General features: G+C 39.3%; 1 protein-coding gene across 2 annotated transcripts in view; it reads right to left on the bottom strand.

The window, feature by feature from the left end:
- Positions 1–26,216, bottom strand: part of COL9A1 (collagen type IX alpha 1 chain) — a 63,114-nt gene extending 36,898 nt beyond the window's left edge. Inside the window, exons 1-14 of one of the 2 annotated variants that reach the window (XM_066180542.1) lie at positions 26,203–26,216; positions 25,824–25,897; positions 24,349–24,426; positions 24,080–24,212; positions 17,084–17,480; positions 12,008–12,085; positions 11,352–11,372; positions 10,253–10,327; positions 9,657–9,692; positions 9,485–9,547; positions 7,540–7,593; positions 6,903–6,938; positions 1,677–1,700; positions 1,316–1,369 (exon numbers count right to left, since the gene is read on the bottom strand). In XM_066180542.1, the coding sequence (XP_066036639.1) occupies positions 1,316–1,369; positions 1,677–1,700; positions 6,903–6,938; positions 7,540–7,593; positions 9,485–9,547; positions 9,657–9,692; positions 10,253–10,327; positions 11,352–11,372; positions 12,008–12,085; positions 17,084–17,480; positions 24,080–24,212; positions 24,349–24,426; positions 25,824–25,897; positions 26,203–26,216 (1,137 nt within the window). Of the gene's footprint in view, positions 1–1,315; positions 1,370–1,676; positions 1,701–6,902; positions 6,939–7,539; positions 7,594–9,484; positions 9,548–9,656; positions 9,693–10,252; positions 10,328–11,351; positions 11,373–11,959; positions 12,086–17,083; positions 17,481–24,079; positions 24,213–24,348; positions 24,427–25,823; positions 25,898–26,202 lie in introns of both variants that reach the window. The other variant, XM_066180541.1, reaches the window with a different exon arrangement.
- Between the last annotated feature and the right edge of the window lie 368 nt (positions 26,217–26,584).

Below are 26,584 nucleotides of genomic sequence, written 5' to 3'. Positions count from 1 at the left end.
AGTCATGAACTAAAAGAACTCTAGTAACTGGCAAAAGTAGAGAGAGGAGAAAATCTACTTTTTCAGAGCACAAGATGAATTTACCAAGTTGGAATTTTTTCCTGTTTGTGAAACTTTGATGCTGAGTGCTCTCTTAAGTAAAGACAAGGTGGAACCTCTGCAAATTACCTTTTTCTGAAGGTTTTTAATTATAATAGATCCAATAATTGGGCAGAGACCACCTTTTAACTTAATATTGCCATTTCAACATTACTTTTTACTGACTTTTTTCAACATTACTGACATTTCATTAAGTCATAAATGCAATAAACAAGATTAATATAGAAAAATTATCAATTAATTCTCAAAACATTAAAGCTGTAGAGTCATTCCTTTCCATGCAATGCATAATTACATTGTGAAATTCATTCTTACAGTGTGTTATGGAGGCTTGAGATATAAATGGATTCAGAGACTGACCACATTAATGGAGGGAAGGCTCACATGCAGCTTTTGAAAAGGCATCACAGATGTCATTTCTGATTCAGGCAGTCTGAACTACCAACTAACTGTGAGAATGCACGACAGTATGACAGAAGATGCCATTTTACCAACACCCTGTACACTTCCCTTGGTATCTATTCTTGCCCCTCCTACAGACAAGACAGTGAGCTAGATGGATCATCTTCTGAAACAAATTGGCAGCTTTTAATATTCTTTTTCAATTCATTTATATAATTGCATTAAAAATTAGGTTTTCTTAAGCAAAATTTTAATGCTATTTCAGATTTCAAGTAGAAAAGCACCAATTGGTTTCAGCTTCCATTTCAGTGAAGTGTGGTGTCAAAATATGACAGTATGGTGAAACTGAGGGCACATTTCGGCAGTCAGGTCAATAGATGGAGCCACACTTAAAGGGAGACCGAGAAGAAATACTGAATTCCCATGTTCACTGGTATGCAAATGAAAATCAGTAGTTTAAGTAGTTAAGGTTTAAATTTCCTGTATTTCTGTCAGGTCTGCTTTTTGATTTCAGCTTCCCTTGAAAAGGGGAGGAGTAGAGTACGGGACACTCTGAAACATTTAATTCTAATCTGACAGGTGGCCCTGCTATTCATTGTTCTTATTTCTGATGAGCATCAAACATATTCCTTCTTCTACCACTGATCACTGCAGAGGGAAAAAAAAAAAAAAAAAAAAAAAAAAAAAAAAAAAAAAAAAACGCTTTTGAAAATGCTGTGATAGGCCAAATAGTATTTAGATGGCAAATTTCTTCTTTAAGTAACTTCTAGCAGTTGAATAAACCTGCATTTTCAGCAAACACAGTAGTACTTACAGGTGGACCAGCACGACCTACTTCCCCGGGAAGTCCTGCTGCACCAGCTGGACCCTACAACAACCAAGGAAAATAGTATTTTTATACCACATAATCCCTATGTAACAAACATCCAAGGACTGAGAACAGGTAATTCTCACAAATAACAAACTATGCCTTCAGACACCAATATTCTTGCCCCATATACCACAGACCTCAGGGGTAGCTGAAGAAAACATACATAATAGACATAGAGCATCAGGATTAAAACCATCTCTTTTTACACTGGATTACTTTTAATTACAGTACAATAGCTTTATTAAATACTCAAACAGATTGATTGAACAGATTTATATTTATGAATTTTAAAACTGATACTTACAGGTGGTCCAAGAAGCCCCTTGCCCTGTGAAATACAGAAAAAAAAAAAAAAAAAAAAAAAAAAAAAAAAAAAAAAAAAGATCAGAAATATGGGGAGGGTTCCAAACCTAGTAAAACTGTTTTCCAATAATAGAGTATTTCAGATAGAAAATATGTAAAAAAACGCTCATTTGATTCTGCAAAATCGTTTTGAAAACTTGTTTAACTACTATTAAAAATCAATTTTATTATTAGGTAATCAGTATCAGTAGAAAAAATTAAATTACTGATTAATTTGCCTTGCAGTATCATTACACATCTTTATAAACATACATACTTCCACAAAGGAATGAAGACATCAAAGGCTTTGTGTTTAGCTAATTATCAAGTACCATGATAAATATAAGTATGCTATAATAATTTCCTTCTAAAGGTACCTTTGAATTTATAATAAAAGTGAACTTCCACAGTGCTTCCCTGAGGCCTAAATCCATTAAACTTACAGTTTTTGGTAATCAGAAAGAACACTAAACTTCTCCTATTTACATTTTCCATCAGTATTGTTCTGAATCATTTTAACGAGAAGTGTCCAAGATACAAATGTGTTTCTGCCTATTTGGATGATATACTCCCTCTAAGAAAACAGATCCCTCAGTCCTGCATTAATAAAGCAAATGGAAAATTTTATGGAGCACAGTGTCGGTGATGTGTATGAAACACTAAAATATAAAATCCCAAATATACTTAAATATTCATATTTGACGTAATACGGCACCTGGGCTGAATGTGAGTAAAAAAGCTACAGAATATGAATCCAGGGTTGTATTTTTGTAAGGCTGTTTAGAAGAGTCAGTATAACAGAGGGAAAATTTGAAGCATTCATCAGAATCATTCCATTTTAACCATTTAATACACAGCAGAATGTAAGCCTGCAGAACTCACATAATCCCTTTGCCATTGCTTCACACTTCCTTGCTGCAATTCATCATATTATATGTATCTATATTTGACTATACAAACAAACTTTCACTGCATCACATATTCAATATTATAATATCCCCTGCCTCTGAAAGAAGGAAACCACCACCTGCTTGCAGGTGTCACTGGAGTACCCCTTCCTAACACACCCCCTAACAGTGGCAGGGAAGGTCAATGATACCAAAAGAAGCAGATAGAGCTAGTGTCCAGCCCACACAGCGGCCCAGGAGAAGGCTGTCCCCTCCTCTGACCACTCCACTGCATCTCCTTACCTTTCTAATTAAGACTGAAAAAAAGCAGGGACTCTCTCTCAGCAATCAATGCGTCCTCATACAGCTACTCAACCCTTCTGGCCATGAATTCCCTACATGCAGACCAAGTTGCAAAGCTGAGAGCGGCTCCAGGGCAGTCATCATTAAGGACATAAACAGAGCAGTTCCTGTCCCAACCAGCTGCCCATGTTCCTTGCTCTGTGTCCTAAAGGGAAAGCCTCTCCACACAGCCTGGGACTGCAGCCTTACCTGCCCAGGTGCTTGCTACCTGCTGTGGAAGTGCTTATCTGACCCACGGAGCATGGAGTGCACAGGCCTGGGCAGCAATCCAGAGTCTGTAATCCCCTGCATCTGAGGCATCTACCCTGTAATCTGGTGAGTACCCCTGCCATCCACCACAAAGGGTCCAGTGTTAGTAAGTGTACCGTGTGCTGGACACCGTGTTTTAGTAGATCTTAAAATATTTTCAAATTCTCTGTCATTAAACACACAGTCCTCCCCATACACCACATGTGTAAACCACTAGCAAAATATCAGCACATAGAAAAGTTATAGGGAACAAAAAGATAAAATGGACTAAAGAGTGTTAATACATACAATTAATCTAGTAGCCCCAGGTCCTTCTACCAGGGCAGGTCAGAGACATCAGCATATTTAAATTACTTGAATAAAAAAAAATATTTTAATTGATCACAAGAATTCTAAGAATTTTGTAAGCCTGTCATTTAAAAGATTATCCACCAGAGATGAGACAAAGGGAATAAATTAAAACAAAATGATGAAGCAGGAAAAAATGTACAAAAAAAGGGGATGATAACTGAAGATTGCCAGGGTACATTCTGGGGAAGAAAATGTGACAGAGCAGAGAAGCAAATGCTGTATATAAAACTTTATGTCCTTAATATTCATTCTGGAAGATACTCAGAAGTCCTAACTTGGCTGATAAATATCACTAGAGGAGCATGAAAAACAGTGATAATAATTTAAAGCTAATTAGTGTTGTACCCAAGGCTTCTGATTTTCTGTTTGCACTGAGCATTTTAATAACTTAAGCAAGAGGTTTTGTGAAAAATGAAGTCTTTGGATAACTATCCAGGGACAACTCCACTTGCACAAAGCCACTAACAATAATCAAAGCAGTGCATAATTACACCTAAGCACTCAATTAATCATGTAGACAGTATGCAGATTCATAATTGTGCTTACTATGTTTCTGGTAAATGAGGCTTCAGGGATCAAACCAAAGAAGTGCAAAGGTTAGACAGCCCCATTACTTCATATTTGTAGTAAAAGCTTCTCCAAAAGTCTCTGAATCTGAAAATTAGAACCATTGCACTCCAGCACTACCATTTCTAGTTGGTTTTTTTTGTTTTTGTTTTACAGTAGGCGGGTTCTGTGGGGGTTATACCAGGGATCTTTTGTTTGTTTTAGTAGTGGGGTTGTGGGGTTTGTTGTTGTTGTTGGTTTGGTTTTTCTTTTTAGTGAATTTTGTTAGAAGGTATAATCTCACAAAAGGTCAGATGACCAGTGCTGGCCATTTTGAGAATCTTCCAGTAGCTGCACTATTTCTTCAGTAGTATACAGCCATTCATCAGAGGGGAAATTGCATTTACACAGATTTTCCTAGGAGGTTTATTTTGAGCATTAATGTCACTATATGGACTCAGCACGTATGAGTTAACAACCATGGAGCTACAAAATCAATCACTAAGCTTCTTCCTAACATGTGAGGTCTAAGGATAAATCTTGATAAGTACGAGGGTAATGACATGTGTTGACTAAATATATCCATCTTTTCCCTTCTTTTAAACAAATTTGAATTCTTCTTTCCTCATTATATATATTCCTGTGGATTCACCTGAAAATAAAAGCTTCAGTTGCTTATTAAGCAGAGGCAGAAGAACTCCAAAGGCAATCCCTACTGAGGTTCACTGAAGCATTATCACCTGAAGACTGAAAGTCTCAGGTGATATAAAAAAAATCACTTTGCTTTGAACAATGATCCAAAATCTTATCAGATGTATTGCTTTTACAGTCTTAAAATATGGTGACAAAAGTCCTGCTGCTCTGAGAAGAATCAGCCTTTTGGCTTGACAAGGTGGTCCAGTTTCTTGCTTTCCCAAATTAACACATCTACCTCAAAATTGAGATTAACCTTCTTTATACATGTTTAATGCACCCACTTATTCTGGAGGGTCTTAAATTAATCATTCTTGCATTATTTGGTAAGTAGTGAGCTAAAATCATGCATGTTTTCCCCAACTCAGTTTTTCTTTCGGCTGACAAGCTAAAATGCCACAGTACTTTAACCAAGTATTTCAGTAATACAGTTTTATTTCCCCATTTTTTCCTGTCACAGAATCACAGAATGCCTTGGTTTGGAAGGGACATTAAAGACCACCTAGCTCAAATTGCCATGAGTAGAGACATATTCCATTAGACCAGGGTGCTAGGAGTCCCATCCAACTTGGCCTTAAATACTTCCAAGGATGGAGCATCCAGATCCTCTCTGGGCAACCTGTTCAGTGCCTCACCACCCTCACAGCAAAGAGTTTCTTCCTAATACCTAATCTAAACCTACTTTCTTTCAGTTTGAAGCCATTTCCCCTTGCCCTGCCACCACATGCCCTTGTAAAAAGTTCCTCTCCAGCTCTCTTGTAGGGTCCCTTCAGGTACTGGAAGGCTGCAATTAGGTCACCCCCAAGCCATGTCTTTTCTAGGCTGATCACAATTTTCTCACCCTTTCCCCATAGGACAGGTGGTCCATCCCTCTGATCATTTTTTCCCATATCACCTGAGTAAACATCCTTAACAAAGTTTAACTACCTCTTTTTTGCAGCTAGATGTTGTAATATGCATAGCAAACAACCCCAAAATTATTTTCCCATCTAGCTGACATCAAAAACAAAACAAAAACACCCAAGCCTCTAACGGAAAAATGTAGGTGTTTCAGTCTACCTAGAACCTACCTCAGTTCTGCCATTTTCTGTGTCTAAATTTAACTTATATATTGAGCCTACAGACCAGCCAGCCATTATAATATCTATTCTCCAAATTTTCAGGTAACAATGAGCATCCATAAAAATTAAAGTGTCCACAAAGTGATTCATCTTGAATCTGAACTTGTCTATAGTGTCACACCTTCAAGAATAACTTTATCATTTTTCTCTCTGGCCAACTATCAAAATAATTGTTAAATATAAATTTAATGAGAGTTAATAGGAAAAGGTCAAAAATACAAACACACAAGGAGTGTTGTACTGGAATACCATACCTCTTCTATTTAATTTAAATAATTTCTCTAAATTGAATCTAATTTTAAATTAAATTCTCATTATATTCAGTCTTAATATAATTTATTCTAGTCATCTTGTTCTATTACTCATCTTGAGGTCTTTTCCTAAGCTAAATTCCTACATGCCAACCATCATTCTCTTCTTCTACCAGCAAAACTCCTAAAATTCCCAATAATTTTCAGCCCCTAAAAATGGATGCTAGATCCATCTGCATGCCAACTGGAACAGTACTCTTTGCATGCTCTTTCTCATATTTTGGACTGTTTTCAGACAGAACTGCAAAACAGCACAAGGAGTGTCACAGAATTTACACTTCAGTGATGCCATTTAAACACATGGCAAGAAGCTGAAAACAGGAATAATTGTAGACTCCTATATGCAAATGAAACATGGGCTCTCTCATCTCCATGGCATTTTCACAAAGAGATGGAAAAGAATGGTTTAAGTCCAAAATCTGGGACTACATCACACACGCTCCTTTCTTTTCTACAGCATAAAACCAAACATAACCTTTCAGTGATATTTGCACACTTTGATATAAAGACAAAACAGTTCTTTAAAGTACCACTTTTGTAACTTAGGAGTTCTTTGAAACCTCAGAGATAGTTTTGGGCTTTTCTTCTCTGCATTTAGTGGTAAGAAGCCTTCATAATAATACTTAAGGTGTAAAAATCCTCTTTGTGCACTAAATGCATTACTCACTGGCAGTCCACGAACACCTGGCAGTCCTGGCTCCCCCTTTAAAAGATAAAAAAACCCCAGTTTTTAAGAGGCATTAGCATCAAGTTTTGTAAACAATATACAGGAAGATGTTCTCTCACCCTTCGGAGGCCATCATTTAGTGAACACAGTCTGCAAGTATTATTCACTTCATTAATGCTATGCTGTTCTCTGTAAGACTTGATATAAAGACTTTCTCAGTATTAAAAAAGATACAGTCTCTGCTCTTTTATTTTCCCACCCCCAAAAACTCAAGTATGCTTGTTACTCTGACTTTTGATTTATATTTCATTTGTTTGATTGATGATGAAATCAGGTTTCACTGTTCTGGTTCCCACTGCATATTAAGATCACACAATTGTAACACAAGATGGAAGGGGCCTCAACTTTACTGAAGATGTTCAACCTTAATGTCAACAATGTAATGCCAGCCACCATTCCTTAATTCTGGCTGTGGGAATGGAAGCTTCTTTGTGCTCTATGAAAAGGGGCCAGTACTTAGGCATTCTAAAGGTATGTTAGGATTGTAAGAAAGGCTGCAGCATCTTATTAGTCACAGAGACAAACAAAAATGCTGCTTTAAAAAAATCCATCATTTCATGCATAACTTTATTGCTACCTTCTGTCCTTTTGGTCCTGGAGCTCCCCGTGAGCCGTCAGGTCCTGTGAATCCCTTTGGAAGTGAGATACACAATGTTAATGCAAGGGTTACGTGTTTTTCTTAATCACAGCAGAAAATATTATAAAACAGAAAAACAAAGCTATTAAATGAAATCAGTAACTGCAGGAGACTTGCAATCCAAATACTTATTTACATGTACAGATAGAACTGCACAAGTTCAAAGTACTAGCTTCTGACGACAAGCATCAGTACCTGTGATAAGTGTCTTCGGGAAGTATTCAGTTAAATCACAATTAAATGAAACATTTGATCTCACATGATCCTATTTCCTCTTAATGGGAGATTGATAAATTTATTTCATGGCTAAGATTTAAAACAAAAACTCTCAGTGTTGTCCATTTAAAAAAAAAATTTCATTGACAACAACAACAACACAAAACAAAACCCCAGAAATCTGCCAGGCTGGATTAAAATTTACCACTTGAACTTGTCTGTCTGTCTAAAATTAAAAACTAACCATGATATTATAGCCAGGAACTCATTTGGAGTTCTTATTTTTCCTTTTGTTTCTGATTTTATAGTCAACATATATGGCTTAGAAATTTCCAGGTATCCAGAAGAGCTTTTATTTTACTTTTATCTAATACTTTTTTTTTGTACACTTCCACCTTTTTTGGTACACTGCCAGCAATTTGGTGTTAGCACAATTGTTCCAACAATTAGATTTTGAAAGCTTACATGATCATTACAAGCAATTACCGTACAGCACCTTTTTACAGTCTATTAAACCTGACACTGAAATAATTTTTGAAATAAAATGAGGTTTAAAAAGTCAGAACTGCCTCACCAATTAAACAAAAAAGGTATTATAAATCTAAAACACCAATTAAAAGTTGAATACACAGCAAAAGTACAATAAGGTCTCAGGGGTTTTTTTTTTTCAAGTGAAAATGAAAAAGGTTCAATATTTCAAAAGACTGTACTCTAGTATTACACTTCCACTCATCCACTAATATGAGGGAATATACAAGTGTGAATAGATAACAAAAGCTGAGCTGAGTTTAGTACATTCTGTTTCACGTGATTGTGTCCCACTAACTTTGGAAAGGAAATACAAACTATGCCTTAAGAGAAAATTGTAAGAGGAATGGTTTTTAAAAATATGTTTATAAGCAAAACATGCTTTTGACATGTAAAAATGGGTTGTGGGCCTGTATTGTTTTTAGGAAAAAGTGAAGTGATATGAGACGTCACTCACAAAGCCCATTCCTTCTTACAGATATGAAATTTGAACAGTTTAATTAAAGACTCTTCCATGTCCACTAAATCTCTTCCCAAAAGCAAATTAAATATTAACCTCAAACAGCATTGCAACATTAAATAGATACTAGGCTTTTTCATTTATATAACTTGCAATACCCTCTAACACACTGGTTTATGGTATATAACCTTTATTTTGATATTTTAGACTTCTAAAATTTTAAAAGCTTATGTAAATTAAACACAAACTTGCCTACCTCCTGGCATAACATCTAAGTACTAATGCAACAGTCTTGCTTCATAAGAAGAAATGCTTTCTAACAGTGCTCTCAAGAGAGAAAAATTAAGTTTCCCAAAACTGTTTAAGGTATTTTTATTGGCACAAATTTATTCAAGAGGTATGACATAAAAGGCCATCAACACTAGACGATGTTGAAACTTTGATCTTCTCTATTACTTTTCACAGGACGAGAAGATGCATCAGCAAACCCTCCTCATGCCCTCTCTGTCCTGCTCTGCGACCCGAGGTGGCTTCCAGAGGCAGCAGCACGAGTCATTCCTGACACCACTGCCCAGTGCCCTCTCCAGGGCCAGGTGGCAGCACTGACAGCCCTTGTGCTTTATCTATCTGTTCTTGGGGAAGAAAGAAAAAAAAAATATATAGAAAATCAAGTGTACTCACATCAGCTCCCGGCTCTCCAGGCAAGCCAGGGGATCCTGGTTTGCCTGCATCCCCATCCGGACCCTTCAGGATTTAAATGGACAGTTAAGCACGTTTCACAGAGGGAAGCAGAAGCAAAACTCAAAACTTCTTCTGTCACAGAAACAAATGAAAAGTAGTTGAAATGACTTACCGGTGGACCAGGGGGACCCTTTGGGCCTCTCTCCCCCTACCAAGATATGAAAAAGAAGGTATTAGTCAGAACTAGAACAACCTTTTATGGTCCTTCATGAAAATCACTGATTTACAGATTATCAGAAATAATCCTGAACTGATTCTTATTGTACAAAATAAATATTAAATCCACATCATTTCTATTACAGACTAACAGAAATCATCACGGACACTTCTGACAGGAATCAAGGGAATACACGTAGTAACTCCTAGCAGGAATAACGCCACAAACCCTTAACATGATTTATTATGAATGATGCTATGTAATCCCTTTTGAGATTAGATTTATAAAACCCCTACACCCCATTAATGGCAGATAATCACAGCATATGATGCTGATTACATAAAATAAATAATCCTGAGTTTTCTATACTAAAGATAATCTGAAAATCTGCTTTCTCCCCTCACTCCAGCCCATTACAGAGCATGAGATCCATCAATTCCTTCATGTATCTGTAGCCAAATTCAAACTCCTGAAGATCAAAGGCTGACAGACAACATGGATACACCTCAAGGCATTTCCTATTTCCTAGGCAGGCGATGGGAAACACTTACATCAATGCCATCAATACCGGGAACTCCTGGTGGCCCTGGTGGACCTGGGGGGCCTGGTGGACCAGGGGGACCTCTCTGACAAGGAGTGAAAAAAGGAGCAATTAGAGCCTGACAAACTACAGAGCCATTCTGGGGGGACCAGCACAGTTAGAGGCTATGGGTTAGTCAGGAGGTCACAGCTGTGACAAGGACCTTCATCCTCACCCCATGGATATCACAGTCCCTATATCGTATTTTGACAGTCACTGTGAGGACCGGCAACACTGCCCTCACCACAGGAACAGGGAAGGTGTTAAACCCCCTTCTCTGGGCCCAGCCACCCTCCTGTGCCCACAGTGCTGGCAGGGCCAGCTGGGCTCCACTCGCCACCCAGCAGCATCTGAATGCCACATGGCAATGACAGAGTGGCAGAAGTAAAAGTGATCTTTGCGAACCAAACACCAAAATTCACTACACCAATTACTCTTTCTCCCAACACAAAGGAGACAAACTTCCTGAGAGTTCATATTAGCAATGAAAATTTAAAAGAACCCTTTCCCTGCTTCACTGACAGGCTCAGCTGCTTCCCCTGGCTCCTCAGGATTACATTAACATCTACAGAGGCACTTTCTCAAAGCGCCGGGCCCCCGAGGGGAGGTAGCAGGCGCCGCCAGCCTGTGCAAACTCAGGGAAAGGCTGTTAGAGGTCTACGTGCCTATAATGGGGGGCTCTGTTCTCCCTGCAGTGAGCTCTGCCCGCGGCCCCACAACGGGGCTCTGTGAGCAGGAGGCTGCCCCGGGCCCTGAGCCTGCTCCCTTGGTCCCCACAGCACTGCTGCTCTGGACACATTTCCTCCACACACCAGAGTTCCCAGAAATGTTCCATCCAGCGGTAGTTGTATGTGGGACTCAAGCCCCGCCGGTGTTACCTGCCCTGTGCTCACAGGTGGGCGCACACAGGTACCACCGCCCTGCGGTCAGCTCGCCTCTGCCGCCTCACCCACTGCTGTTGGGGGACACGGGACAAGCACCCTCCGGCGAGCGGGCATCAGGGCACGGCAGGGCAGCCTTCGGTCCCTCTGCACCAGCACCCCGAGCTCCGTCCGCTCCCTCGCACTTACCTCGATTCCCGTCTGGGTTACCTGCGAGGGAGAAAAAATAAAAAACAACAAAGCAAAGAGAGCCAAAGTCAGAACAAACTTACTTGAGCCAGGCCGAGGCAAAGCGCCTGCAGGAAAAGCCCCAGGGGCAGGAGGAGCCGGGCCATGGATAGAGGGAGCAGCCTGCGGCTGCCGGGGCGGGCGGGGTGAGGTGAGCGCGGCCGGAGCCCCTCCCGGCTGCGGCCCGGCCCTGGGCACGGTCGCGGGGATTGGAGGAAGCTGGTGGCCGGGCAGGCGAGGACGGAGTGCCAGCAGCGCTTAACCCTTTGCCCTGTTCTTGTCGGGACGGCCACCGACTCCGCCGCGCCCGCGGGTCCCCCGGCGCCAGGCTCCCGGTGCGGCGGCGGTGCCGGGGGCGGCCGCCACAGCCGCTCAGCCTGCCGGGCACAGCGCCCACAGGGCCAGCCGGGCAGCCCGCCGGGGGCCAGGCACACCGCAAGTCACGGAAGGGTTAAAATGAGGAGGCGGCTGCAGCTGCTCTGGGGGTTGGGTTTCTAAAAGCACCGAGTACCAGGCAGGTGTGGTAAAAAAGGGCATCGACGGCCAGGAAGGGGGGGAAAAAATGAGACTTCGTGGACTGCAGAGGTGGACAGGACAGGGCAGGACAGGTCTCTCACCCGAGCCGGCAGCTCGCCGCAGCCTTCGCGCTGGGGTCGCAGGGGGTCGCAGTGGATCACCATCCACTGGATCTCGAACTGGCAAAGGAGAAAAGATCATGTTAATTCGGGCCAGGGGTCACGCTGGCTGAGCGTGTAAGAGGTGGAATACTGGCACACCACGCAGAGGGTTAAACGCTAGGTATTTAATGTCAATAGCTACAAGTGGAGCAGAGCTTCCCCCTGCATTCCCCCACCCCTAGCTCTGTAGGTCTTTTAAAGAGGGGGCATAAACCGGCCGAGGTGTTGCCACGCCTGAAATCCTTTTTATCTCATCTCTACTGTTCTGTTTGCTTTGCAGTCATCACAGTTTCCAGAGTGCTGAGACCGGAGAACAACAGAAGCAGTACCCTTGTTTCTTTTACCTGTTAACTGACACCACCATCTGTGAGACAATTCTTTCCCTCCTTTATCCACTTCTCAACTTCAAACCTTCATAATAATAGCCAATTGAGTGCCATAATATACATATAAAAGAACTAATGCTAATTTAATACCACAACGCAGCCATACAATAGCAACAGCTCACATAGGAGTAAGCTGTCAACATTATCCTCACACTAAATCCAAAACACAGCACTGTACCAGCTATGAAAAGAAGAAAGCTAACTCTGTCTTCCTGGGGGCTATATTAAACAAAAGCTGTTAGGAAACCTCTCTAACTTTTTAAAAATGAAAAATAAAACTCTTCTGGTGGCAAGGTAGTAAAATATGTGACTGGCTTCCCATTGATTTAGGAGAGGTGAGAGAAGGCCTAATATGTTCCAGCCTTGCTGTCAAGGTTTCTTTTCCCTTGCCAGTATTTCACAATGATCTTGTTGATTATGTTAAGCTGATTTAAAGGATGCCACTATTTTGAAGACGTCTCATGTAGGTATTCCAGAATATCAATATACAGTGTTATTAAAGATTAAGTATAGTCACAAAGTTCTCCGAAATGAACCTCAGATAATTTAGGGGTAATCATAAAGCAAAGATACTGAAATACAACCTTTTAAACCCAAAGGTGGTGTCCTGGTTTTGCCTGAGATAGAGTTTATTTTCTTCAGAGTAGCTGGTATAGAGACATGTTTTGGATTTGTGCTGGGAGCAGAGTTGATAGCACAAGGATGATTTTGTTTTTTGTGAGCAGTGCTTGGACAGAGCCAAGGCCTTTTTTGCTCCTGACCCCACCCCATGAGCAAGGGGCCTTGGGGGTGCACGAGGACTTGGGAGGGGCCACCGCCAAGATAGCTGATCCCAACTGACTAAAGGGATATCCCAGACCATACAACATCACACTCAGAATATAAAGATGGGAGAAGAAGGAAAGGGCAGGGAGAATTTGAAGTGACACTCTTTGTCTTCCCAAGTCACTGTTACATGTGATGGAGCCCTGCTTTCCTCGAGATGGCTGAACACCTGCCTGCCATTGGAAAGTGGTGAATTAATTCCTTGTTTTCATTTGCTTGTTTGCATGACTTGAGCTTTACCTATTGAAGTGTCTTAATCTGAATCCACAAGTTTCTTTACTTTCACTTTTCCAATTCTCATCCCACCATGAGGTAGTTGGGTAGAGTGAGCAAGTGGCTGTGTGGGGCTTAGTTAAACTAAGTTAACTGGAGTTAAACTACAAAGAACGTTTAAGACCCATGGGTCAGTATTCCTGACATACATTTTGCAGGTTTCCTACAGGATTTCTGTTTCATCTTAATTTCTTAGTCAGTACAGATATAATTAACTGTGTCTGACTGTTCACTTTTTTGTTCTCTTAACTTCTACAGAATTTCATGCAAGTGCCCACCATCTCTGCACATCTCCATATCAGCCACATAATTGGAGTCTTACTAGTGCTTTAGTTGAGAGAGGTGAAGGTTAGGTAAAATGCAAATGACACCTAAATATATAGAGTAGTATTTTCAGTATAAAATCAGTCACAGGGATGCATTTAGTAGTATCATAGGAAAACCGTGACCCTCAAAGAACAGTTGTAGGTCTCCTCTGGGAGATTTGACTCCATGTACCCCCCTGGGCTATTGCTGATTTGGTGATGATCCAGGGGAAGTCACCCCTCCTGGGGAAGTACAACTCAGCTAAGCAATATTTCATGTGGAGATTTTCTACAATACTTTATCAAGGACATCCATGTTTCTTCTAAGAGAGATCTGCTGTCAACTGATTGTACATTTGTTAAGTGACCAAGAATAAACGACATATATTTAAATGCATCTTATTCCAGAGCTGTTTTAAACATGTTTTTTCCATTTTTCAACATCTCTGAAATAGGTTTTTAGAGCTTCATTTTCCTTGCACCTTTTTTAAAACCTTTGACCATTACAGTCAATTCCAGTGCTGTTTGGTTTCCATCGCTAGGGTTCAGCCTTCTGAATGTGATATTTCACAGGGTGAAAAAAACCCAAGGTGTGAGTTTTTACAGTACACAGACACAATTTGTTCTGTGGTGTAAATTAATCCCTCTTAAACAAATATTGACAAAACAGCTTCCACTTAGTTGCTACAACTCATGTAGCTTCCCTGAGCTAGTTAGAAGCATTAAATATCAATTAAATAATGACCAAGAGTCACTTCCAGCAAAGTGTTTAGTATCTATTATGAAAAAAACTATGGCAATGCCTCTGAAATCACAGGAATTAAGGCAATTATATAACCTCACAGAAGTTATCATGTGAGCAGTGAGAAATTAATTTCCTTACCTTCTTATAAAAAACATGTAATTTAGGAAGTTAATTCCTTTTCAGTTTTGAAATTATACTAAATCTTGTATTGCTTAGAGTTTATGATGGATTATATTAATTACTTTTAGATAAAAAGATAAAAATTTAGATACTTTTAGCTAAAAAAGAAAAGATAAAATGCAGCTGTGAATCTGTTTACAAATTCGCCCTCCATAAAGCATTCCAGAAATCCTGAAATAAATCTTTGTAAAGGCTGAAAGGCAAGATGCAGTTTCTAATGGAACTGTATCTACTATTCTCCTAGGTAGTCATGGTAGTAACAAGCAATAAAGAATCTCTTTTAAAACTATATGTATTACAGTGCACCTCTGAGAAGTTGACCTATTCTGCAAGATAAATAGGGCCCTCACCAGAATGCTGCAAAAAAGAATGGGAAGCACATAATTTATGTCCTTTTAAAATTATACCACTGGAAGTAATATACTTAAACAATATCTGGGAGTAAATTAAAAGCTGTGCCTAGGGCATATTACATAACCAAGACTGTTGAGATATTTAAGCTTATAGTCAAGCAAGTTAAAGACTAGAATAGTCCCAAACTCAGAATTATTTAGTGAATTTAAAGAGAAATAAAGTACACAGTCTAAAACAGAAATTTCTGCAATATAAATGGACATTTAAAAATTACTACTCCATCTGACTACATAATCCCTTTACCACCATTTCAGAGGATATGGGGTTCCTAAATCTACATTATTGCAATATCAGGTTGAATCACTACCATTGCTTTTTTGGGCTTCCCAGCACAGGCCATGCAATTCAATCTAGTGAGTCCTAAGTCAGTTGTGTCTAAAAGGAAGTGTATTTTTAGATGTCCAAACTCAGTTTAAGAATATAGTGTCATGCCTATTTTCCCTGATAATTTGTTCCAGTGCTTCATTATTCTCTTTGTCAAGAAGTATCTCATACTCCTGTTTTAAAGCCTAACACATGGAAAGATTTTACTTTTTTTCAGAAAATATATTTCATATGACTGAATCTTCCCAGAAACATGCTAAAGTTATAAACAAATATTTTGCATTATAAATGGTGAATTATAAAAATTATTTAATTCCATTTTTTTCTTTCATCTTTAAAGGACGTTGTCCTATAGTTTCAATAGCTCCACACTGGTGCCTAAAGACGTACAGTCTTAAACACAGGCAAGGCAGAACTAAACACCAGACACTTTTCATCACCAAATGCCTGAAGAGCCCTGGGTGATCGATGCTGCTCATTTGTATACCTTGCTGTAAAGAGCATGTCTCTGCAAAACACAGACTGGAGAGGAAAGAGGATAGGATTCCAAATTACTCTTCTGCTTTTCCTCACTTCTTAAATCCTGGCCAAAGGTCAGTCAGAGTACCAACAGAAGGCCAAACTGACTTTGATACCACACCTCTCTCCTCATTTGCCAGCTGTCACTTGGAATCACTACTTCAACAGGCAAATGAACCCTCCTCATTTTTAGAAGAAGGACTCTGTGTCTAACTTAAGGGTACAGTTTGCATTAATACCTATAGCTTTCTTTGCATTTAATCTAACTATCCTTCTGAAGAGGAAAAAAATACTGGCACAGAATTTTTTTATCCTAGTAACATGCATAGAATATATATAATGTTTTTACTATCCCACCTATCCATTCATCCATCAGTATTGCTCAGAGCAGTTAGCAAAGCAAAGATACATATGCTAATTTGTAATATGCTAATTGCCACATTATCACCTCCAGCTGATTATTTTTAAATGACATTTTCGAAGACTAACTCTTGTTTTCAACAGAATTAGAATAACTTTTCAGCTATTGACACTCTCTAATCTGCATCTATAGCAGCATGCCAGATAGATCCCTTCAGACACACGGGGCAGCTTTCTGCTGGCATCCTCATGTAAAACTGATTCCAATCCAGTGCAATACAGCAACTAAACATACAGAGGTAATGAAACATGAGATGCTTCTTTTGTTGCAATGTTTTCCCTTTCAGATTTAGACAACACTGGTTAACCTGTGTCCATGTTTTTTTGCAGTGTGAGATATAGTCTAAAATTTTGTCTCACTTCACTCTTCTACTTCAAAGTTGTCATAACAAGTACAGGGATATCTAAGAACTTTCATAATTGAAATTGAGACATAGCCTGGGTCATCTCTTAACTTACAAGGTATAAGTGCAAAATTGAAAAAACAGAGCTAGTAATTACCTGCCAAGGAGTTATATTCTGCCATTTCTGCTTTCAGAAATAATTTAAACATGCATTCCACAAAACAAAGCCCCATATTTAATGTAAAACAATTTTTGAAGAAATAAAAGATTTTGAAACTTACCGGAACTGAAATTTGAGGATTATTTTTAAGTTTTCCAAGCACAGCAAAGCCATCAGTGTTGATTTTCCCTTTTGGTTTTATGTTTAAGGACTCTATTTTAATACAGTCAATAAAAAGTGTGACACTGTTTGATTCCACAATTATCATAAGCTTGTGCCATTGGGAGTCAAACAAGAAAGGCAAATGTAAAAATGATGCCGTTTGGTGTTTTCCATCTGCTCCTTTATAAGAAAACTCAACACTTTTCATTTGGCCATTGAGATTCACTCCAACTTGTTCTTTTCCTGAAGAATCCTGAATCTGCCAAATAGTCCAGTATTTCTGAAGTGTGGCCCCAGTCATCCGAAAAGTAGTTAGGAAGGAATATTCATCAGGCAATCCGTTGGAATATATGGCACTGTGTGGAATTAAAATACAGTTCATTTGTTCTATATTTGCTCTCACCACATAGTAAAGAGAAACCAATACTCAGTGGAATCACATCTCAACCATTCTTTTATCAGTGCACTTCTGTGTGCTGAGCCCCAAAACAAGGTGTTACTGATGGCAAAAGAATTGGTTCAGAAGTGTGGGCTCTTCCAATGTTTTACAATTTTTATGATAACCCTTTCTAAGAATAATGGATGAGGCAACAACTAACTCCTACTTCAGATATAGAAAGTATATCCTACAGTTATCCTATTTGCCACTATTAGGCTTACAAAATCAGTCAGCATAGCATGACTTCATAATGACCAGGGGAAAAGTGCAGATCTGATTTGATTTTGGAGGCATAAGAATGTCTTTTGCAAGCGCATTTACTTGTTCAGCATGCCAATAACACTTTTGTTAAGGTATAAGCTACCACTTCAGCAGAGCACATTGACAAATATATGGTGAGAACCCATACTCAAAGTGTATTATGTCCTGTGACATTCAACAACAGGACTACAAGTAGCAGGGAACAGATTTTCCACAAATAAAACATCTCGTATTTTACCAAATCCTATAAGATGAGGTTTGGAAACACAGGTAGAACTGGCTGTGTCACTGTGCAAAACAGTAATGTCTTTTTTTATTTCAAATGTATCACTTCAATCCAGTACAATATTTTAAAAAAAGGCCTTTCCATATTTATTTTATGGATCATAAAACTCTAGTGTCATATCCAGTTGACATCAATACATCATTTGTCATCTGCCCACATTTAAGAATAAGTTTGAATAAATTTCTTAAGCATGAAGATATGCAGAGCTATTAGAAGTTATTCAAATGAAAGCTATCCCAGCTTTCATTAGAATAACTTCTCAAACAAGTAGACCTTTTGAACAAAGATGATTTTTGAGTGGCAGATCAATCCTATCTCAGCAGCTATTGACACAGCATTAATGAATCTTAGGATTTAGGCTATGGTGGAGAGGAAGAAGTAAAAAAATTGTATAAGTCAGCTCTTATTCTGTATGCTTGATGACTACAGATTCAGAAAGAGAGTACTTCCAGAAGCAATCTCCCTAGTTTGTGGTGTTCCAAGTTGTAGTGCAGCTGTGTTCCAGCAGGCAGCGACACAGCCTCAGCAGAGTTCAGCAAGGACGCGGCAAGCCTGACAAGCAGCAGCAGCAGCCTCATCTTATAAATTAAGTATCTGTACTGCTGGTGTTTCTCCTTTTCCCCCTGAGCTTTACATACGCCTGAGAGCTGGAGAATAAGGAAGGGGAATGTTTAGCTGGAAATTTTAGCTCATTATATAAGGTGTGGAGATATACAAATGTGGAAGCAGGGGTACCTTGCCAGCATCTTTAATCTGTCTGTGCTTTGCTCTGAATTGTGTCTCTTGGCTGAGGATGAAGTAGTCTGCTCCACCTGATTTTGTTTGATAGGATTTTATCTAACTCCTTATGTTCTGTTATCATTAGTTTTCAGTTTGTCTCTTGCCATCTCAGATGCAAATATCAATGGGTGGATATTGTAGCTTTCCCTCAGTTCCAAGCACTTTGCTGTGTTTACTGTCCCCTATCCCTCCTGTGCCTACACAGTAAGCATATATATTCTTTTCTGCTTCAGGAAGATAATTCTTCTCCCTATCCAGACATGCCTTCACTCTTACTAAGCTTCTGATCCAGTTCACCACATCTTTTATGGCCCTTTGTGTCCTTCCTCTGTAATATCTCTTTTAAAAGTATTTCAATCTCCTCTACTGCTAAAACTTTATCTCAGCTGGGTCATCTATCTCTTCAGTTACTGCATCTCATTTGTCCTTGCAGAAGAGCTGGTTTTTCAACTGCCACACTGAAGGTGGTATTGTTAGGTAATCTTTAAATAGCTTCCTTGTGACATTCAACTTTCTCTGTGAAGTTCAATGACTCTAGGGTGTCTGATATACCGAGCCTAAAAGAAGCAGTACTAATCCCAGATTGTCTGTGTTTTCAGTATTTCTCTGCAGTACTAAGTTTTGCTGTCATGGCAATACTCATTAAACTAACATACATAATCTCATCTGACCTCAATTGACACAACTATACTGCCAGAAAAACAAAACAACAAAAGAAACAAAAAGCCCCTAGTTCATGAACATACTTTTTGATTAGAAGGTTGTTTATACCAGATTGGCAAATGAATTCTTTGCACCATATTTGGCTATAGACTTCGTACTTTTCAAGACATTATATGGGTTCTGCTTTTTTCAGGCATTAAAATAGGAAAGAGATATGTTCCCTTTTTAGAAGATATGCAAAGAAGAGAAATAATGTAAGAGCTTCTGGCATTGGTAAGAGAAAGCTAAATTATAAGAAATGTGTATCAAACACTAAAGATAAAAATTCAGTGCACAAACATGGATAAGTATTCACATTTTTTATAGATAATAATAACCAATCGTAAGAACCACTACCTTTAGACTAAAGGCTCGGTAAAAGTAACATGACTCAACACAGTGAAGCATGGCCTATCGCCAGAAAAGTACCGTGCAGGGGACTGTTACTGTGTCAGATTTATACCTGTAATTCTCCAAGCAAAGCAGAGACATTCTCATCTCAGCTACTCCAATAGTAATGATCCTTTAGTGGTTTAAATGTATTTCAGAACATATTTCTTTCCAAAAGCCTGTAATCCTTATATAGGTAAAACCCCTCTGAAGTCGGCAACTTAAAATGCTAAATATTTGGAAACCATGGCAAAATTAGCATGATATTTAAATAAATAATTTTAGAGAACTTATTCCTCCATCTCACTGCCAAGTGAAGAGTGATGGACTCTCTAACTTTATTGAACAGCTGATAGTTGTATAAGCACTCAGATTATTTCTGGAAATTATTTTTAACATAGTTTTATCCAAATTCACTGATTTATGGAAGGGAACCAAGCAATTATAAATTTAGATTCAGGTAAACGAGTCAAGAAAGATTTTATATGGAAACATATTTGAAGGCCAAAATTCAGATTTATTCCTGACCGATTTCCCATCAATTTAAAATTTTTAGGGATATAAGCCATCAGATCTTTTTATTTCATTTAGATTTTTCTTCAGTTTGTAAGAAAGCATTCCAATCCTGCTTTCTTGTATACTCATGCTATTATTAACTGCTTTAGTTGCTTTATGAGTACAAGATTAGGTCAATTTTTTAATCAGCTATTTGAATATTTGCCTGAATTTTTAAATTATTACAGGGTAGGAAGTTGGAAACATTTGTAGTTCATCTAGGAGAACTTCTGAAACACTACTGTTTCTTTTCATCTTTTTCATAAATACCTAAGACTCTCACTAATCCTGTATTTTGGATACTTACCATGAAGATTTCTTTGAGATTTCAAAGCTAAGTCCTACCCAGGCTTCAATACAACCAAGGTAAGTCATCTGACTGTGGTGAGGAAAGCCCTGACCCATCCCACTGACTCCAGGATTCATCAAGAGCAGAAGAGCATGTTAAAATCTCAACTATGTACCTTTTTAAATTCTACAGAGTAACTGTTTATTTTATTAAATTTGGGGGTTTTTTTGAGTTAACTTCTTAGGTGAGCTCCATTGCTCACTGACTTAACTTAGTCCTTGCTAGATAAAGATTTTAGAAATGTTAGCACAACCCACTGGATGTGGCTGTGGAAATTGCTGTGGCCATTCTTACGATAATGCAATATCATCTGCCCAGGGTTAAGGATTCTTTCAATCAATCTGGAGACACTTATGTCTGCATCTCCTGAAGCTGCCTAGAATCACAGCTGACTTGACAGACACTACCTGGCAGCAACTGAACAAGCAATAACAATAAAACTTATCTCAGCACTTTTAAAAGCATCTGTTGTAAGTCATTAACCAAAAGCCATTTGTCAGGACTCATTACCCTCAGCTGATCTTTATTCTTCAGAAACTTCCACTTCTGAGCTAATTAATTCTCTTATGACCTAATTAGCTTCCTAGCTGTATTTTGTCTTTTCTATTTCATCATCACCATCAATATCTGAGTGGGATAGCTTACAATGTGAAAGGAAATGCACCTGAAGAGCTTTGGTGGCTGAATGTAGAAAAGCCAGACCTTCAAGCGCATGTACTTGAGGAGCTCTGCTTCACAAAAAAGCTGTATTCCCAAAGGAAAAAAAAAAAAAAAAAGCCAGAAAATGTGCCTTTGAAATTCTCGGGATATTTCAAGTTTACTGATAAAGCTTTATAAATTTCCTCCCTATTTTGTTTGGGGGTTTTGTGTGTGTATGTGTGTGCTGTGACAGTTGCATTTGTGAAGTCAAAGCTTTGAGGTTTCATCCAATGCACAAAGATAATTAGTCTTCTTCCCACATATAAAAAATGTGTCATTATATTTCTTTGTGCCAATATATTTTTTAAGATTTCGATTAAAAATAAATACAATTGTGATCCAAATTACCAGGATTAATTTTGTACTTACTATCTGGTGGACACCTACAACATGTACATAGATTAAATTGAAAAAAATGATGTGTTCACCATGTCCAGTGAAAACAGCTATATGTCATGGCAGTTCCACAAAAAGTTATTGCACCATTATTACACCACACCATTACATGGAGAACACTGCATTGATCCTTCAGCAGATTTTACTCTAGAAGCAGCACTGGCCAATGGGAATTTATTTGGATGATGGGAGAAGACAAGTTATGACTTGTGTGCAATCATTTCTGTACATTCTGGGATATACTTCTGGGAAAGCATGCAAGGCAACAAAAAAGACCAAGCTACAACTCAGTAGCATTTTAAGGAAACTCTGTGGGTTTTTCAAGGCATAAGCTATTGTTACATCAAAGACTGAATGCTGAGTCTTGCCCATCCCATGGAGCTCTCATTCCCATACCATATAGCCCCCCTAAAATGGGCTCCTCTGCCTCAGTATAATCATCGTATGTTAGCCTAGAGAATTATTTCCCTGTTGCCAACGTGTTTGATGAGTGTCCCTCCCCAGTGCTCCTAGGGCACTTGGGCTATATCAGACATCCAGCTCGGGAAAGCCATGCTGGCCGTTTTTCCCAAACACACTCTATTTTTTCCTCCCGCCCCTCTGGATGCATCAGGAGCGCAGGGGCCGGGGGCGAGGGCGATCCCCTGTTCCTGAGCCCCGGCCTGCGCAACCCGGCCCCGGTGGGAGCCGCTTCAGCACCGCGGGCAGGGACAGCTCCGGGGCCGGGCAGCTCTGCCCCACCCTGCCCTGCCCGCCCCTGCCCGCCCCTGCCTCCCCTCCCTCCCCTCCCCTCCCCTCCCCTTCCCTCCCACTGGGAGGGCCTCGCTGCAAAATATCTCCGGAGCAGAGCAGTGAGCTCGGGATCCGTGGCAGAGGCGCATTGAGGCCCTGGAGCACGGCCGGGACCCAAACCTTAAATCCATTTCCTGGGCCAACGACCCCAGTCGCAGGAGTCAGCTCAGATGCTGTAGTAAGGCAGTTGACATACACTTGTTCAGGGGTAACTTGTGTATATCAAGCACATGTTTCACTATAACCATCTATAGCAATAAATCTAAACTCTCTTAAAAGTGAAAATATTGCTTCTTTTGTCTGAGAATCTCCAACTTTTAGTGAAGTGAGGATCCCATTTACTGTCTGTGTTTGGATTCACATTCATGCACTAGCAGCCCTGATTTGTATCTGGGACTGAAAGTAGTTATGAGCCCAATGTAACCAAACACTTAAGCTCTAAAGTAGCTTAATCTGGTGGCTATGAAGGTAGGAGCCAGGGAGGATTGCTGCAAGAAAAGTTGTTAGTGGTAGGTGGAGTAAGACAGAAACACTTCACAATCCAATTATTCTTAGCTGAAACAGTTGTCCAGTTAATGGGCTTGTCACTTAATTGCTAAACTGAGGCATTCTTAATTACATAAGGTGCTGGAACAGAATACAGACTTGCCTAAATTTGGCAAAGACATCTCTAGCCTGCTGTACTGTCTCTATTCCTTCACCAGCAGCAAGTTTGGCCCGTAAAGCACAAGCACAATTAGATTCCTAAATCCTGACTTCTATTATAAATTCACTGTAACATGCTAAATAATAATTTTCAACTTTTATATATTATGTGACCATAAATCAGCCAGGAACATTCATGTACCTAAAACAAGTGCTCAGTGTAAAAACCCCCTTACCTCAGAATCAGTGAATTGTTCTCCTACCTCATCTCTGCAATCCTCACATGATCAGAAAGATCCCTTTGTGTCAATATTTTAAGAAAACTTTCTTCCCTCTCCTCCTGTTACATTTTCTTTGCCCCCTATTTCAAGTAATCAGCAACTTCTGACATTACTTTCTAGAGGTGAATTCCCTAGAATCAGCAAATGTTGAGGCACTGAGCTGTATCATTGGTTAGAGGAAAGTGGAAGTCTCTGAAATTGCTGCTACAGAATCAGTCTGATCTGGTGGTGGCAATGCAAAAAGAAAAAAGAAATGTTCAATTCCTCTTTCCTCTTCCAAAAACTTTTCAAATTGCGTGATCTAGCTGGTGGCAGATCTACCACTTAAAAATAAGATTGCAAAGTATCTATATCTTAAAGCCAAACAAGGAAGGCATTACCTGGTTGGTATCCTGAAGTCTACATTGGGTCCCAATTTATAAGCTACTTGTAGAGAAGTGGATCCCACTACTCTCTCAATAATTCCTTGGGAAGCAGCTTTTTCTATTTGAAACTGAGAAATCAGGTCAAAGCCTACAAGAAAAAATATACATATCCATAATGTAACTTTCATTTTAATTTGAGAATCGTGCTGTCACAGAGCTGAACATACACCTGATAAATTTTTTGAACTGCAGCTTTTCCCTGAAAAAGTCAGGATGCTACTTGCCTGGTAAGTCATCTTGACCAATTCTGATTGTTGGGCAGATATCAATCCTGTGACTGGCACCCAGAATAACTGGCAGTCCTGCAAATGAAAGTGAATTTACTAACCATGTGCCTGCACATTGCCACAGATCACCTTATAACATTAACTGAAGCAACTGTAAGATTATTATGAATTAAACAGAGCTATAAATAATAATAATTAGAGGTATATAATAATTTAAACTGTACTCAGTAAGAGGTATCAGAAAATAACTGTCTTTTTCTAAAGAGTTCCAAATTAAAACTGTAACTTGATATGCTATTTGATTTTTTTTTCAAGCTTTAAATGAAAATGTTATGATAATTCTTCTCTTGCAGAGCTGTTGAGAAGTAGTAATAGTTTAAGAAGGCCTGCTGTGTAAGGAGGTTTTAGGTTGTAACTTTTTTGCGGTTCAAGCAAACTTTAAAAAAAAAGGCCAGTTACCTAAATCAACAGTCTCCCTACTCCCAAGGAAACTTAAACAAACCGCATGCCAACTAAAGAAGTTGTTGTAAATCAGTTGGCATCTTTTCCATTCTCTCTGGTATTCCAAGCTTTCCCACTTTCCTCTGTGCTGGATTTGATCAGAAAATGAACATTCATGAAATGCAGGGTGTGGCAAGAACACTTTACAGACCTTTTTTGTTTACCCAAATGAGAACAGAGAAGGATTTTTTTTTTGAGAAAACTAAATCTAAAACCCCAAATTTTCAGAATAATATTCGTCAAAAAACCTTGTCATGACCATAAGACCTACAAGATACCCAGAATTAAGGAAGAAGGAAGGAGAAATGAGCATTTATTTGAAGAATTTACGGGCTGTGTACAAGTCCAGTACCAATCAATCTGGAAAATGTTAGCAGAGTGTGGGTAGGGAAGAATGAAGAGTGGAAACTGGAAGGAGAAACATTTCTAACCTACAGAGAGCCTCTTGTGTGCTGCAAAAGCTCAACCCTAAATGTGGGTTTCCTTCTGACAACATAGGCTTAAAGAGAACATTCAGGTTGACACGTTACACCTTAGAAAAGACCTCATTCTATATTCTTTGATGAGACACATGGCTGACATCCAGCCATTTACATTTTAAGCCCAGCAAACAAAGTGGAACCAGTTTATTGCCACATGTAGGAGAAGAATATCTAACTGAAGCACTTTCAGAAGCACTGAAAGACAGGGTAGGTCTGTGTCCTATATTTACCATCTACATCCAGATTTTAATCCTTACCTTAAAAATACATCTAATAGCAAATTTGAAGCAACACACACTGCTCTTGCTTTTCCCCTATTTTTCATATATATCCTTCTATCCATCCATCCATACATAAATGCACATAGACAGCTCTCACTTTGTGTGATGGCTAGTTACAGAGGATTTGGGGTTTGAATAAACACAAAATAATTCTTTTGACATTCAAAATGATGCAAAGATAAAATGTAGATAAAATCTGTCTCCTTACTTGATTGGTGCTGGATGGTGGCTGAGATGAAAGACCACAGAAAACTACACAGGTAAAAGAAAGCTGTAATTTTCCTGTAAACAGAATGAAAACTCCAGTATGAATCTTTAGTTTCTGACAGGTTTTGTTATTAAATTTCCCCTCCAAGCCATGCATATTAAACTTATAAAATACCAGTTAAGCATTTGCTAACAGATTTGACAAGACAATCTCTTTGACAAGATAATTTCTTTACATGACGTTTTATTTTTGCCTTATAATAAAACATGTCAATAAAACTTTTTCTATTGTAGTCCCCTCATATAATTCTGGCAAGGACAGCTTTCACGGTTGTAATCTCTTATTTACCGATGTCTCTAAATCCCACTTGTTCTCTTACCAGTAGCTTTTCATCTTCACTGCTGGATTTCTTCACTTCTCTCATGTGAGTATGCAGGGTATATCGTCACACTGCCTGCTTCCCTCTCATTAGTCCGACAGAGGAGTGCAGCAGTGGGTGCCGACAGCTGCTCCTGCCCCACCAGGACCCAGCAGAGAGGGAGGTGCAGTCTGCTGGGCTGGTTTTAATCTTTCCAAGGGAAGGAGGTGGAGGCTGGACAGACGTGTGTCCTGGTGGGCTCTGAGGGCGGACCTCAGGAGCCAGCTGAATATAAAGAAGCCAAGAACTCAAATTAGAGGCTGCTTCTTTGAGCAGCATGAGGGCAAGGAGATTCAGAAAATGTGAGTTCAGCAAAGCCAGTCTCTGAATGCTGGGATCTGCT

The sequence above is a fragment of the Chamaea fasciata genome, unplaced genomic scaffold (genome assembly GCF_029207755.1).
Source record: "Chamaea fasciata isolate MVZ Bird 193981 ecotype frontalis unplaced genomic scaffold, bChaFas1.0.hap1 SCAF_3, whole genome shotgun sequence".
Taxonomy (NCBI): domain Eukaryota; kingdom Metazoa; phylum Chordata; class Aves; order Passeriformes; family Sylviidae; genus Chamaea; species Chamaea fasciata.
This window is presented reverse-complemented; position numbering and strand designations above follow the sequence as displayed.